We start from the raw sequence: 12,586 nt of genomic DNA, 5'->3' as shown, positions 1-12,586 counted from the left end.
ACTCAGCATCTATTGTATTCATACTAGGTTATTGCACTTATTGTATTCGTATGAGTTTGTTGCATTTATTGTATTTGTTTGTTTCTGTACTTCTGCTCTGGTTTATGCTCTTAGATGCTCGTGTAAAGGAGATGCACTTATGACTTCTGGTGACTAGTAGTTCTCTTGAATACCGATGTTGAATACACTTATTGTAAGTCGCTTTGCATAAAAGCATCTGCTAAATGACTGTAATGTAATGTAATGGAAGATCATTTTGAGTCTTGATCATGAAACAAGTCGCTGATAAATTCACAAAGAACTTCTTTTATTGTAGAGACAATGACACATGTAGAGCGACCTGCTGGCTAAACGGTAAATGTTCAACTCCAGTGATCTAGCAGTCTCAATGTGTGTCCAGCTGTGTCTCCAGGTGTGTCTCCAGTTGTGTCCATGTGTCGAAGTATGTCTCCAGATGTCTCCAACTGTGTCCAGCTGTGTCTTAAAGTATTTCCAGGTGTCTCTAGATGTCTCCAGCTGTGTCCAGGTGTGTATCCAGGTGTGTCCAGCATGCAAGCAATAAATCATCCACTGCTTTATGCTAAGCTAGGATAAACATGTCTGTGGACCTAATGAAACATCCCACTGCTTTGTGCTAAGCTAGGCTACACGTGTCTGTCCGTCTGTCCATCCCGCTCCCTCTATCCCACTCTGCCCTTCAGATCCTCCCCTTCAGCTCCTCAGTAATCCTGTTAGCAGAGTTCCTCCATAATCTTCCCACAGGGTTCAGATCCCTGCAGGTCTTCACAGCTTCTTCACTGCAGGTCTGAGGGATGCTGCTGGACCCTGACTGAACACCTCAGGTAGGACCAGAGACCACCAGCACATAGACCACACACGTCTACACTACACCCCAAAGTACAACGGCTCCATAGACGCCGGCAGCCGCCGTGGAAACGCTACAGAGGACAGTGGATTAGTTCTGTTAATTGTAATGTAATTCTTTTAGTTCAGTTTTGGTTGATCTGAAACGTGCAGTGAATGTTTGTTTTTGTTTGAGTTAAACTAGAACTGAAGCATGGTTGGAGAGTTTTAATCGAAAATGTGAGTTAAGAAAACAAGTGAAGGGCTTTAAGAAGTGCTCACTCGTCTCATCAGTCTGTAATCAGAGATCTGGTTCTGGTCCGACTGTGGGTCAATAACACACTGACCATCTTCATACAGGTTTAACAAAAGTGTTACAAGAAACCAGAAAGGTTTGGACCAACAACAACCTGAATCCTGTTAGCTGTCCTTTGACCTGATGCTCTGATGGACCTCTCATGGTAGACCATATGCAGATGGTCAACATTGAACCAATCAGGCTGCCGTATACGGTCCAGATCCGGCTCACATCCGGTCCTTCGAACCTGGAACACAGCCGAGGGTCCCGACACTCAACCAAATTCATCCAGACCAAAGTGAGATGAATCAACATCTGCTGCTGGTGTACTGGATGTCATGTCTCCAGTGACTGGCTGGGTAGCTAACTGGTTAACTGGTCACCTGACTGGCAAATGAATTAATTGTCTGACTGGTAACAAGTTAAAGTGTATGTGACAAACTGGCCACCAGTTGTGTGCATCCAGTAGCACCGTCACACAGCTGCAGTCTGTGGTGGATTAGGATCATGAGCAGTCCGCTGTGATTGAGGCTGACACTCAGCCAGACCTGATCGAAACACCTTTAAGCACTGACCATAGACGGCTCAGATGTAAACTATATAGAGATGATTACTTATTTATATTCTAGTTGATGAGCCTCACAGGATTTAATTTTTTTAGTTTCCAAAATACACAACCAACATGTTTTCAAATCAAATACTGACGCTTCAGTCAGTTCAGTCAGTTTCCCTTCAAACTAGGTTGCTCTAGGTTGCTCTAGCTTCACTCGTGGTCTCTCTAGGTTGCGCTAGGTCTCTATATGGTGCTCTAGGTCGCTCTAGGTTCACTCGTTGTCTCTCTAGGTCGCTCTATGTTGCTCTAGGTTTGCTCTGGGTCTCTCTAAGTTAATCTAAGTTGCTCTAGGTTTGCTCATGGTCTCTCTAGGTTGCTCTAGGTCACTCTAAGTTTGCTCTTGGTCTTTCTACATCGCTCTATGGTCGCTCTAGGCTGCACTAGGTTTGCTCTGGGTCTCTCTAAGTGAGTCTAAGTTGCTCTATGTTTGCTCATGGTCTCTCTAGGTTGCTCTAAGTTTGCTCTTGGTCTCTCTAAGTCGCTCTAGGTCACTCTAGGTTTTTCTCTAGGTTGCTCTTTTTGTAAAAACATAAAAAGTTCCAAGTATTTATATTTTCCTTTTTTTGATGACATGAAAACAGAAATAAAATTGTATGCTTAAACACAGATTCCTCCAGCTTGTGTTGGATGACAGTTGAACTTCATTCCCAGCAGTGATGCTCTGTTTGTGTTTGTTCTTCGAGGATGTTGAGCTGGGTGGTCAAGGTGGTTCCCCAGCTGCCTCAGCCTTCAATAGTTGAAGAGCAGAAAGAGGCCCCGCCCCCTGCTTCAGCCCCGCACCTTCCCACGACCACGCCGCCTGTCACTGTAAGTCAAACCCCCTTTATCATTCGCATTTTTGTGATTTTCATTTTGTCTCTTTCAGCCGATGTAAAAACTTTGTTTAAGTTCATTAACACAAGCCTCTTCTACAGTGTCTTTTTTGATAGAACTGGGAGATGCCAATGTCAAAAACATAACTTTCGTGTTCAAATAATTTGTAGATATTTTGATAGGTCTTGCTTTTATATGAATCCTACACATACAGTTGTGATGTTAATGAATTCAGAAATAGGATTTTAAAAGAAATAATTGACACATGAAATGTATTTTAGTTCAACAAATAAATATTAAATTATGTATTATATTTACATCTACGTTTTATGTTTTCAACAGGAAAAGAAAGTAAAATTTCAAGATGAGTGCAAAAACGAGGGTAAGACATGAACACAGTGAAACTGATGTGGTTCAGTTTTGTTCTTCACACGAAACAGAAACATGAATCATTGTTTTATTCACAGCTCCAAAAGCGGCCAAACTCAATCAGCAGGCAGCCGAGGAGAACAGGTAAGTTATACTGACATCCACAATCATAAGACACAATGATAAGAAACCAAAGTCATGATAGTTTACGAAAACCAAAGTCACGATAGTTTATTAAAACCAAAGTCATGATAGTTTACGAAAACCAAAGTCACGATAGTTTATTAAAACCAAAGTCATGATAGTTTACGAAAACCAAAGTCACGATAGTTTATTAAAACCAAAGTCATGATAGTTTACGAAAACCAAAGTCACGATAGTTTATTAAAACCAAAGTCATGATAGTTTACGAAAACCAAAGTCACGATAGTTTATTAAAACCAAAGTCATGATAGTTTACGAAAACCAAAGTCACGATAGTTTATTAAAACCAAAGTCATGATAGTTTACGAAAACCAAAGTCACGATAGTTTATTAAAACCAAAGTCATGATAGTTTACGAAAACCAAAGTCACGATAGTTTATTAAAACCAAAGTCATGATAGTTTACGAAAACCAAAGTCACGATAGTTTATTAAAACCAAAGTCATGATAGTTTATTAAAACCAAAGTCATGATAGTTTGTTAAAACCAAAGTCACGATAGTTTATTAAAACCAAAGTCATGATAGTTTATCAAAACCAAAGTCATGATAGTTTATTAAAACCAAAGCCACGATAGTTTATTAAAAGCAAAGTCACGATAGTTTATTAAAACCAAAGTCACGATTGTTTGTTAAAACCAAAGTCACGACAGTTTATCAAAACCAAAGTCACGATAGTTTGTTAAAACCAAAGTCACGATAGTTTATTAAAACCAAAGTCACGATTGTTTGTTAAAACCAAAGTCACGATAGTTTGTTAAAACCAAAGTCACGATAGTTTATTAAAACCAAAGTCACGATTGTTTGTTAAAACCAAAGTCACGATAGTTTATTAAAACCAAAGTCACGATTGTTTGTTAAAACCAAAGTTATGATAGTTTATTAAAACCAAAGTTATGATAGTTTATCAAAACCAAAGTCACGATAGTTTGTTAAAACCAAAGTCACGATAGTTTATTAATACCAAAGTCACGATTGTTTGTTAAAACCAAAGTCATGATAGTTTATCAAAACTAAAGTCACGATAGTTTATAAAAACCAAAGTCATGATAGTTTATTAAAACCAAAGTCACGATAGTTTATTAAAACCAAAGTCATGATAGTTTATTAAAACCAAAGTCACGAAAGTCACGATAGTTTGTTAAAACCAAAGTCACGATAGTTTATTAAAACCAAAGTCACGATAGTTTATCAAAACCAAAGTCACGATAGTTTATTAAAACCAAAGTCACGATAGTTTATAAAAACCAAAGTCATGATAGTTTATTAAAACCAAAGTCACGATAGTTTATTAAAACCAAAGTCACGACAGCTTATTAAAACCAAAGTCACGGTAGTTTATTAAAACCAAAGTCATGATAGTTTACGAAAACCAAAGTCATGATAGTTTATTAAAACCAAAGTCACGATAGTTTATTAAAACCAAAGTCATGATAGTTTACGAAAACCAAAGTCATGATAGTTTATTAAAACCAAAGTCACGATAGTTTATTAAAACCAAAGTCACGATAGTTTATTAAAACCAAAGTCACGATTGTTTGTTAAAACCAAAGTCACGATTGTTTGTTAAAACCAAAGTCATGATCGTTTATCAAAACCAAAGTCACGATAGTTTATTAAAACCAAAGTCATGATAGTTTATTAAAACCAAAGCCACGATAGTTTATTAAAACCAAAGTCATGATCGTTTATTAAAACCAAAGTCACGATAGTTTATTAAAACCAAAGTCACGATAGTTTATTAAAACCAAAATCATGAAAGTTTGTTAAAACCAAAGTCATGATAGTTTATTAAAACCAAAGTCATGGTAGTTTACTAAAACCAAAGTCATGATAGTTTATTCAAACCAAAGTCACGATAGTTTATTAAAACCAAAGTCACGATAGTTTATTAAAACCAAAGTCACGATAGTTTATTAAAACCAAAGTCACGATAGTTTATTAAAACCAAAGTCACGATAGTTTATTAAAACCAAAGTCATGAAAGTTTGTTAAAACCAAAGTCATGATAGTTTATTAAAACCAAAGTCAAGGTTGAAATAGGTAGTAAAACCTTTGGTTTATTAAAACCAAAGTCACGATAGTTTATTAAAACCAAAGTCACGAGACTTTATTAAAACCAAAGTCATGAAAGTTTGTTAAAACCAAAGTCACTATAGTTTATTAAAACCAAAGTCATGATAGTTTACTCAAACCAAAGTCACGATAGTTTGTTAAAACCAAAGTCACGATAGTCTGTTAAAACAAAAGTCACGACAGTTTACTAAAACCAAAGTTATGAAAGTTTGTTAAAACCAAAGTCATGATAGTTTATTAAAACCAAAGTCACGATAGTTTATTAAAACCAAAGTCACAAGACTTTATTCAAACCAAAGTCATGAAAGTTTGTTAAAACCAAAGTCACGATAGTTTATTAAAACCAAAGTCACGATAGTTTGTTAAAACCAAAGTCACGATAGTTTATTAAAACCAAAGTCATGAAAGTTTGTTAAAACCAAAGTCATGATAGTTTGTTAAAACCAAAGTCATGATAGTTTGTTAAAACCAAAGTCACGATAGTTTATTAAAACCCAAGTCACGATAGTTTATTAAAACCAAAGTCATGATAGTTTGTTAAAACCAAAGTCAAGATAGTTTGTTAAAACCAAAGTCATGATAGTTTGTTAAAACCAAAGTCAAGATAGTTTGTTAAAACCAAAGTCACGATAGTTTGTTAAAACCAAAGTCACGATAGTTTGTTAAAACCAAAGCCACGATAGTTTGTTAAAACAAAAGGCATGATAGTTTGTTAAAACCAAAGTCAAGATAGTTTGTTAAAACCAAAGTCATGATAGTTTATTAAAACCAAAGTCACGACAGTTTACTAAAACCAAAGTTATGATAGTTTATTAAAACCAAAGTCACGATAGTTTATTAAAACCAAAGTCACGATAGTTTATTAAAACCAAAGTCATGAAAGTTTGTTAAAACCAAAGTCATGATAGTTTGTTAAAACCAAAGTCATGATAGTTTGTTAAAACCAAAGTCACGATAGTTTGTTAAAACCAAAGTCATGATAGTTTATTAAAACCAAAGTCACGACAGTTTACTAAAACCAAAGTTATGATAGTTTATTAAAACCAAAGTCACGATAGTTTATTAAAACCAAAGTCACGATAGTTTATTAAAACCAAAGTCATGAAAGTTTGTTAAAACCAAAGTCACGATAGTTTATTAAAACCAAAGTCACGATAGTTTATTAAAACCAAAGTCACGACAGTTTATTAAAACCAAAGTCATGATAGTTTATTAAAACCAAAGTCACGATAGTTTGTTAAAACCAAAGTCATGATCGTTTATTAAAACCAAAGTCATGATAGTTTGTTAAAACCAAAGTCAAGATAGTTTGTTAAAACCAAAGTCACGATAGTTTGTTAAAACCAAAGTTACGATAGTTTATTCAAACCAAAGTCACGATAGTTTATTAAAACCAAAGTCACGATAGTTTGTTAAAACCAAAGTCATGATAGTTTATTAAAACCAAAGTCACGATAGTTTATTAAAACCAAAGTCATGATAGTTTATTAAAACCAAAGTCATGATAGTTTAACCTTTTATTACTTAAATGTGCATACCTTGATTTGAGCCATGTCTTTGAAATAAGGCTTTTCCTGTAATTGTTGGAATGCCGTGTGTGTGTGTGTGTGTGCGCACACGCACATGCACACACGCGCGCACGCACGTGTGTGTCAAACATTTGAACCACAAGAAACCAACTAAATAAGACATAATAAATCATTTTGATAAAACTTGAGTCTTGTTTTGAACTTGCTTTTATAACATTTTTAGACTTGACTTGAGCTTCTTTTGCTAAGATTCAAGATTTGTGACACAATGGTTTTTATTAAGACTTGTCTTGTCTTGGACTTAATTTGATAACACTTGAATCTTGTTTTAGACTTGCCTTGATAAGACTTGAGTTATTTCTCGAACCTGTTTTTATACAACTTAAGTCTGGTCTTAGACTTGCTTTGATAATACTTGATTCTTGTCTTAGGCCTGCTTTGATAATGCATGAGACTAGTCTTCGACTTGCTTTGATCGTGAGCTAAGACATGAGTTTTGTTTTGGATTTGCTACGATAAGACATGAGTCTTGGATTTACTTTGATAAACGTGGGTCTTGTCTTGGACTTAATTTGATCCGACCTTTCTTTAAAAAAACAAGACTTGACTTCGACTTCTTTTGAAAAGACTTTTGTCTTTACTTGGACTTATTTTGATGAAACATTAGACCTGACTTACTTGTGCTTTGATAAGACTTGATCTGGACCTTTATAATAAGACTTGAGACTTGACTTGGATTTGCTTAACTCAGGCCTGTTTAGATAAAATATAATACCTGACTTGGCCTTGATTTGATAAAACCTGAGACTTAGATTTGATCTGTCTGTCTTTACTTGGACTTGTTTCAAAGAGTTGAGACTTGACTTGGACAGTTGTTCATGTTGGTGAGATGGTGGACTAGAAGTTAATCTGTTGTGAACCCTGATGTTGGAACACTGTCCTGAGGTCCTGGACTGGCTTTTGTGGTTGTGACGTCTCAGTCCAGACATTAAGTCTGGCTCCTGCCTCAAGTATTTAAATAAGAAACTGAGTCTCTAGTCTGTCCTGGTTTACTGACAGACAACAACAAAATGAGTTTGTTCCCTCTGTGTTCTTTCTTCTCTCTGGATGACAGTAAACCTGAAGAAGAGTGAGTAATCATGACCAATAGTGAGCTCTTTATGAACCCATCAACAGAAAGACTGCCCAATACTGAGCTACTGGATAGAGCCATTCAGAGGCAGACTGCCAAATAGTGAGCTGCTTTACAAACACATTGAAATGCCGAAGAGTGAGCTGCTTCATGAACCTACCAACAGATAGACTGCCCAATACTGAGCTACTGTATGAAGCCATTTAGATGCAGAATGCCAAATAGTGAGCTGCTTCATAAACAACCCTAAAAGCACAGTGGTACTTTACATTTCACCTTCATTCCATCACTCAGTTGTCATGAATTCAACAGAATTACATATTCTGTTCAGTTATAACCAGAAATAAAGAAACCGACAGTGGCCCAAAGCCATCAGCTGCTTTCGTTGATCACATGATCCTTATTATAAGATAATCCTTGTAATAATATTGATTTCTCGTCCTCTGGTGGTCAAACACACCAATGCTGTTTCCTGTTGTCTTTTACCTCAGAACAGGGATGATGGCTTGGATCGCTCAGGGTTTGGAGAAAGTTGTTCCTCAGCCTGATGTGAACAGGAAGGAGACACCACCGGCTCAGCCGCCCACTGAGGTACATGAGGTCCTATACAGGACGTCCTGCATGAGTCCTGCACAGTTGAGGAACACGCTCATGTGCCTTTTATTAGGCAGCAAGAGGACGGCTGTCTGGCATTACACCTCCTGAAATTGAGGTTATTTGGGCAGCAATTGATTGAAATTCATGTTGACTTAATGAACCAGCTTGATCTGAAATAAGATCAATTCTTATTCACATGAAAATGACTGCAGTCTTTTTCCATTTTAGGAAATAGACCTCTTCAGAATGATACAACTCACAATAACCTTGAAGAATATTGATTAATCCCAAAAAGTATCAAAAATCTGAAATAATCATAAAAAGTCTGGCGTGGAATATTTAACTTTTCAGAATTATTCAGAGTTTTCAGGATTAATCAAATTTATTTCACTAATCATAAGATCTGAAGTCAAACTAAACTAAAGAATTGTGGGTGTGTTTTTCATTATTTAACAAAATATGTTAAGTTTAAATATTAAAACATGTTTAATAAGCTGTAGATATGTAAAAGGGGTACTCTGGATCCTACACTTCCCATGATGCACCTTACCTGGTGAAAAGTTTCTGAAGCAGGCGTTCTGTTGTGATGATGTCATAGAAAACCCTGATGACATTATGAACTTTAAACCTCCATCTTAGAAACCTCCCACGCTCCCGGTCCGCTGGTCATGTGACCATGTGTGTTTGTTTCTCTTCAGGTGCGTCAAACAGCAGCTGCAACAGGTGAGAACCCATCAGGATAATCAGCTGAGACCTTAAATTAATTAAACAGAGTCAATAAATCACTGGTTTCTCTCAGCTGCAGAGCTTCAGGTCACTGTGGTGGAGGTGGGATCAACCCGAGAGGACAACAAGCCCCTCCCACCCAGGTCTGTGTGTGTGTGTGTCAAACACAAGTCCTTATTAAGAGCTCACAGAATGTTTTCACAATCAAAGCGGTCAAAGTGCAACACCAGTCGGGTCGGTATGATTATTGATTATTGATCAGAGGGGCAGAATGTTTGACTGAACAGTTAGTTTAGAGGTGAAGAACGTCTCCTGACACAAACGTGTCGTAACCTGTAGAAAACCTTTACGTACATGAAGCAGAGAGCTGCTGTAAAACCCTCGGGGGGAAACATGAGGTTCAGTGTCTCACTCAAGGACACTTGGACATGTAGACAGTTGGAAACGGGACCAAACGTCCGACCTCGTGGTTAAAGGACCACCCGCTCCACCCACTGAGATCCTTCTAGACATCCAGATACCTTGGAGTTCCAGAGCCTGACGTTTAAATGAACTAGTATCAGGGAGGAACATCCTTTCAAACTGTATTTAGACCTCGTGGGACTCAAAGAGTCATCAGTTGACTCCATGTTTTCAGATCATATCAGACATACTGTCACGTTGATTTCATTTAAATGTACGGCGGCTTACACCTCATAACTACTCTTCTCCTTCCAAGAAGGAAGGTTGTTAAGCAGGAAACAGCAGGTAAATAATATCAGCTCAACAACAAGCTCAGTGATCAGATTAAATCTAATGAGCTGTAAACCTGGAGCCATTTGGAAACCAACCAAAAACGTGTTTTTAGAAACAGCTGACTGTCTCAACCACACAGTTGAGGTCTCATAGCAATGAGATAAGTATCTACTGTACTGACATCAGATATATATGTTTGTTTATTTAGAGGTAGAGGTACAATGTGATTAGAGTAGCTCACCACACCTGAGATCTGTCTCATTATTGTTTTGGTGGCCTCCTCCAGTCAATAAATGGGTTTTTGCTCAGTAATGTATTTGTGATATTTGAACACATTTGTGTTTGTGTGACTGACAGGATGATCGACTGGATCAAACAGGGTTTAGAGAAGGTGGTTCCTCAGCCGGAGATTCATGTTCGCTCAAAGACTGAAGTCAACGAGAAGACTGATGCTCCGGCTTCAACTGCAGGTCATCATCAAATCATCTCGACATGTGTTTACCTCAGAGTGAGAATAAACTCTGCTGACCTGAGACTCTCCTCTTTGTTTCTACAGTTGAGGCACCAAAACCTGCTCTGGCTCCAAAACCTGCTGCTGACACTGAAAAGTTAGTGAATCTTTGTCAGTGGATTGAAGAACATTATGAAAACTATAATTCAAGAGGGAGATATTAAAAGATACTTGTAGTTGGTCCTAAAAGACAGAAACAGGATATTTATCATCATTGTTTCTGAAATACAGTGAGTCAGAAACCTTGGTATTACTGTGGATACTTTTATCCACAATACCAACATCATCAATACAGCGTTTTATTACCTTAAAGATATCCATCCATCCTCCATCATCCACCCATCAGGCTGTCAGCAGTTCGATCCCCAGCTCGTCTCGTCCATGTCAATGTTTCCTTCGGCAAGACGCTTTACCCAAATGACTCCCGCAGGCTGTTCCTGCTGTGTGTGGATGTTAGTTTGAGTCCTGATGGGCAGGTGGCACCTTGCATGGTAGAACCTGTCATCAGTGTATGAATTGGTGTGAATGGTTGCATGATGTAATGTAGAATTAAAGAGCTTTGAGTTCTTTATTTATTATCCATCCATCATCCGTCATACAGTATATCATCTGTCATGGGGCAGCAGGGTATTCCAGACATTTTCCAGCTCTTCCAGGGCGTCTTAAAGTTCAAAGTTCAAAGTTAGCTTTATTGTCAGTTCCACAGTATGTACCGAACATACCGAGGAGTTGAAAAAACGTTTCTCGCAGTCCATCATATCAACATATCAACATATAAACATGTAAAGTGAATACAGTGCAAAAAGATTAAAAAAACATTTAGACAGCATATAATTTAGCAGCAGTCAGACATAGAGTCAAAGAGAGGAGGGAGAGAGTTCAGCTTCCTAACACCCTGGTGGACGAAGCTGTTTGAGAGTCTGGTGGTGCGAGCACGGAGGCTCCGGTATCTTCGCTTCGCTTGCGGCGCCTCCTTTCCGAGGGAGGAGTAGCAGTCGAGTTCGGTGTGGTTGCAGGCCGGCGGAGTAATCCGAGCTCCTTGATAGTTTCTGCTTGTGCAGTGTCCAGAGTGTAGTGTAGCTTGGTCCTGCTGATGATTAACAGAACCTGGCGACTGTACTTGCGTTCCGACGTAGACAGACGAGATGAAGACGAACAACTTTCGTACAAACATTTAGTAACAGAACAAAACACCACATGGTCGGCACAGAGAGGGGTCGCTGTGTCTACACGCGCCGCCATCTTACCAGTAGGACATGCAGGGAAAAGCTCTAAAGGGAGCTTCCTCTTCACCACAACGGTCCGGTGCAACGTCTTCATCACTGCTGGCGCCACACAGAACCGCCCGTCCCAGACCAAGGACCCACTTTCCCGGCGAGGCTAAGCAATGTGATCATGCTGTTTCTCCAACACATAGTCTCCCTGCAGGTCTGCAGCTCTCCTCCTCTGTTGAACACAGCCTGAGCCAGAACTTCCTTGAGGTCAACCAAAAGTCCGAATCAATAGTCTCCCTGAACTCCTCCCACAGCTGGGTTTTTGCTTTGGCAACCAGCTGCAGTCCTTTCGGCCAACCGGTACCAGTCTTCTGTTTCTCTTTTCAGACTTCCTAGTTCATCCTTGCCACATGTTTTGGTTTACCTGGTCTGTCTTGCAGCCTCCCCCCCCCCCATCTGATCTATCTGATCAAAGACATACAGCCGCAGATATGATGATACGACCACAAAGTCGACCATCGATCTTTGGCCGAGGGTGTTCTGGTACCAAGTACACTTATGAACCGCTCTATGCTCCAATAAGGTGTTTGTTATGACCAGCAAAGAAGTCCAATAACAAACCACCACAGGAAGGCTGTTCCTCCAAATCAGCACCCTCCAGGTTACTCCATTATTGCCCATGTGAGCATTGGAGTCACCGAGGAGAACTATAGAGTCCCCAGTTGGCGGCCTTTAGAGGACAGCCCCCACCGCATCAGTTCCAGTTCCTTCCCCACCAGAGAGGTGATGTTCTAAGTCACTAGAGCCAGTCTACGATGACGGGGGTCAGTATGCCTAGGTCCCCGCTTTTAGCTGCTACTTGGCTCACAATGCACCTGACCCAGACATCATCCCTGCATGTGGTGGGACCCCAGGGCAGCGGCTCCAT

The 12,586-nt window shown here is 38.8% G+C and overlaps 1 protein-coding gene across 1 annotated transcript in view; it reads left to right on the top strand.

Moving 5' to 3' along the window:
- Positions 1-2,438: 2,438 nt before the first annotated feature.
- The window catches only part of LOC306794136 (cyclic nucleotide-gated channel beta-1-like), a gene marked incomplete at both ends in the record, with an annotated part of 63,486 nt that continues 53,338 nt past the window's right edge, over positions 2,439-12,586 (top strand). Inside the window, 8 exon segments of the mRNA XM_079292068.1 lie at positions 2,439-2,561; positions 2,910-2,949; positions 3,035-3,080; positions 8,367-8,466; positions 9,171-9,195; positions 9,272-9,341; positions 10,291-10,403; positions 10,490-10,541. Of these exon segments, the coding sequence (XP_079148194.1) occupies positions 2,439-2,561; positions 2,910-2,949; positions 3,035-3,080; positions 8,367-8,466; positions 9,171-9,195; positions 9,272-9,341; positions 10,291-10,403; positions 10,490-10,541 (569 nt within the window).

Source organism: Melanostigma gelatinosum (assembly GCF_949748355.1).
Source record: "Melanostigma gelatinosum genome assembly, chromosome: 2".
In the NCBI taxonomy this organism is placed as follows: domain Eukaryota; kingdom Metazoa; phylum Chordata; class Actinopteri; order Perciformes; family Zoarcidae; genus Melanostigma; species Melanostigma gelatinosum.
The sequence above is the reverse complement of the archived record's forward strand: the minus strand, read 5'-3'. Positions and strand labels throughout refer to the sequence as shown.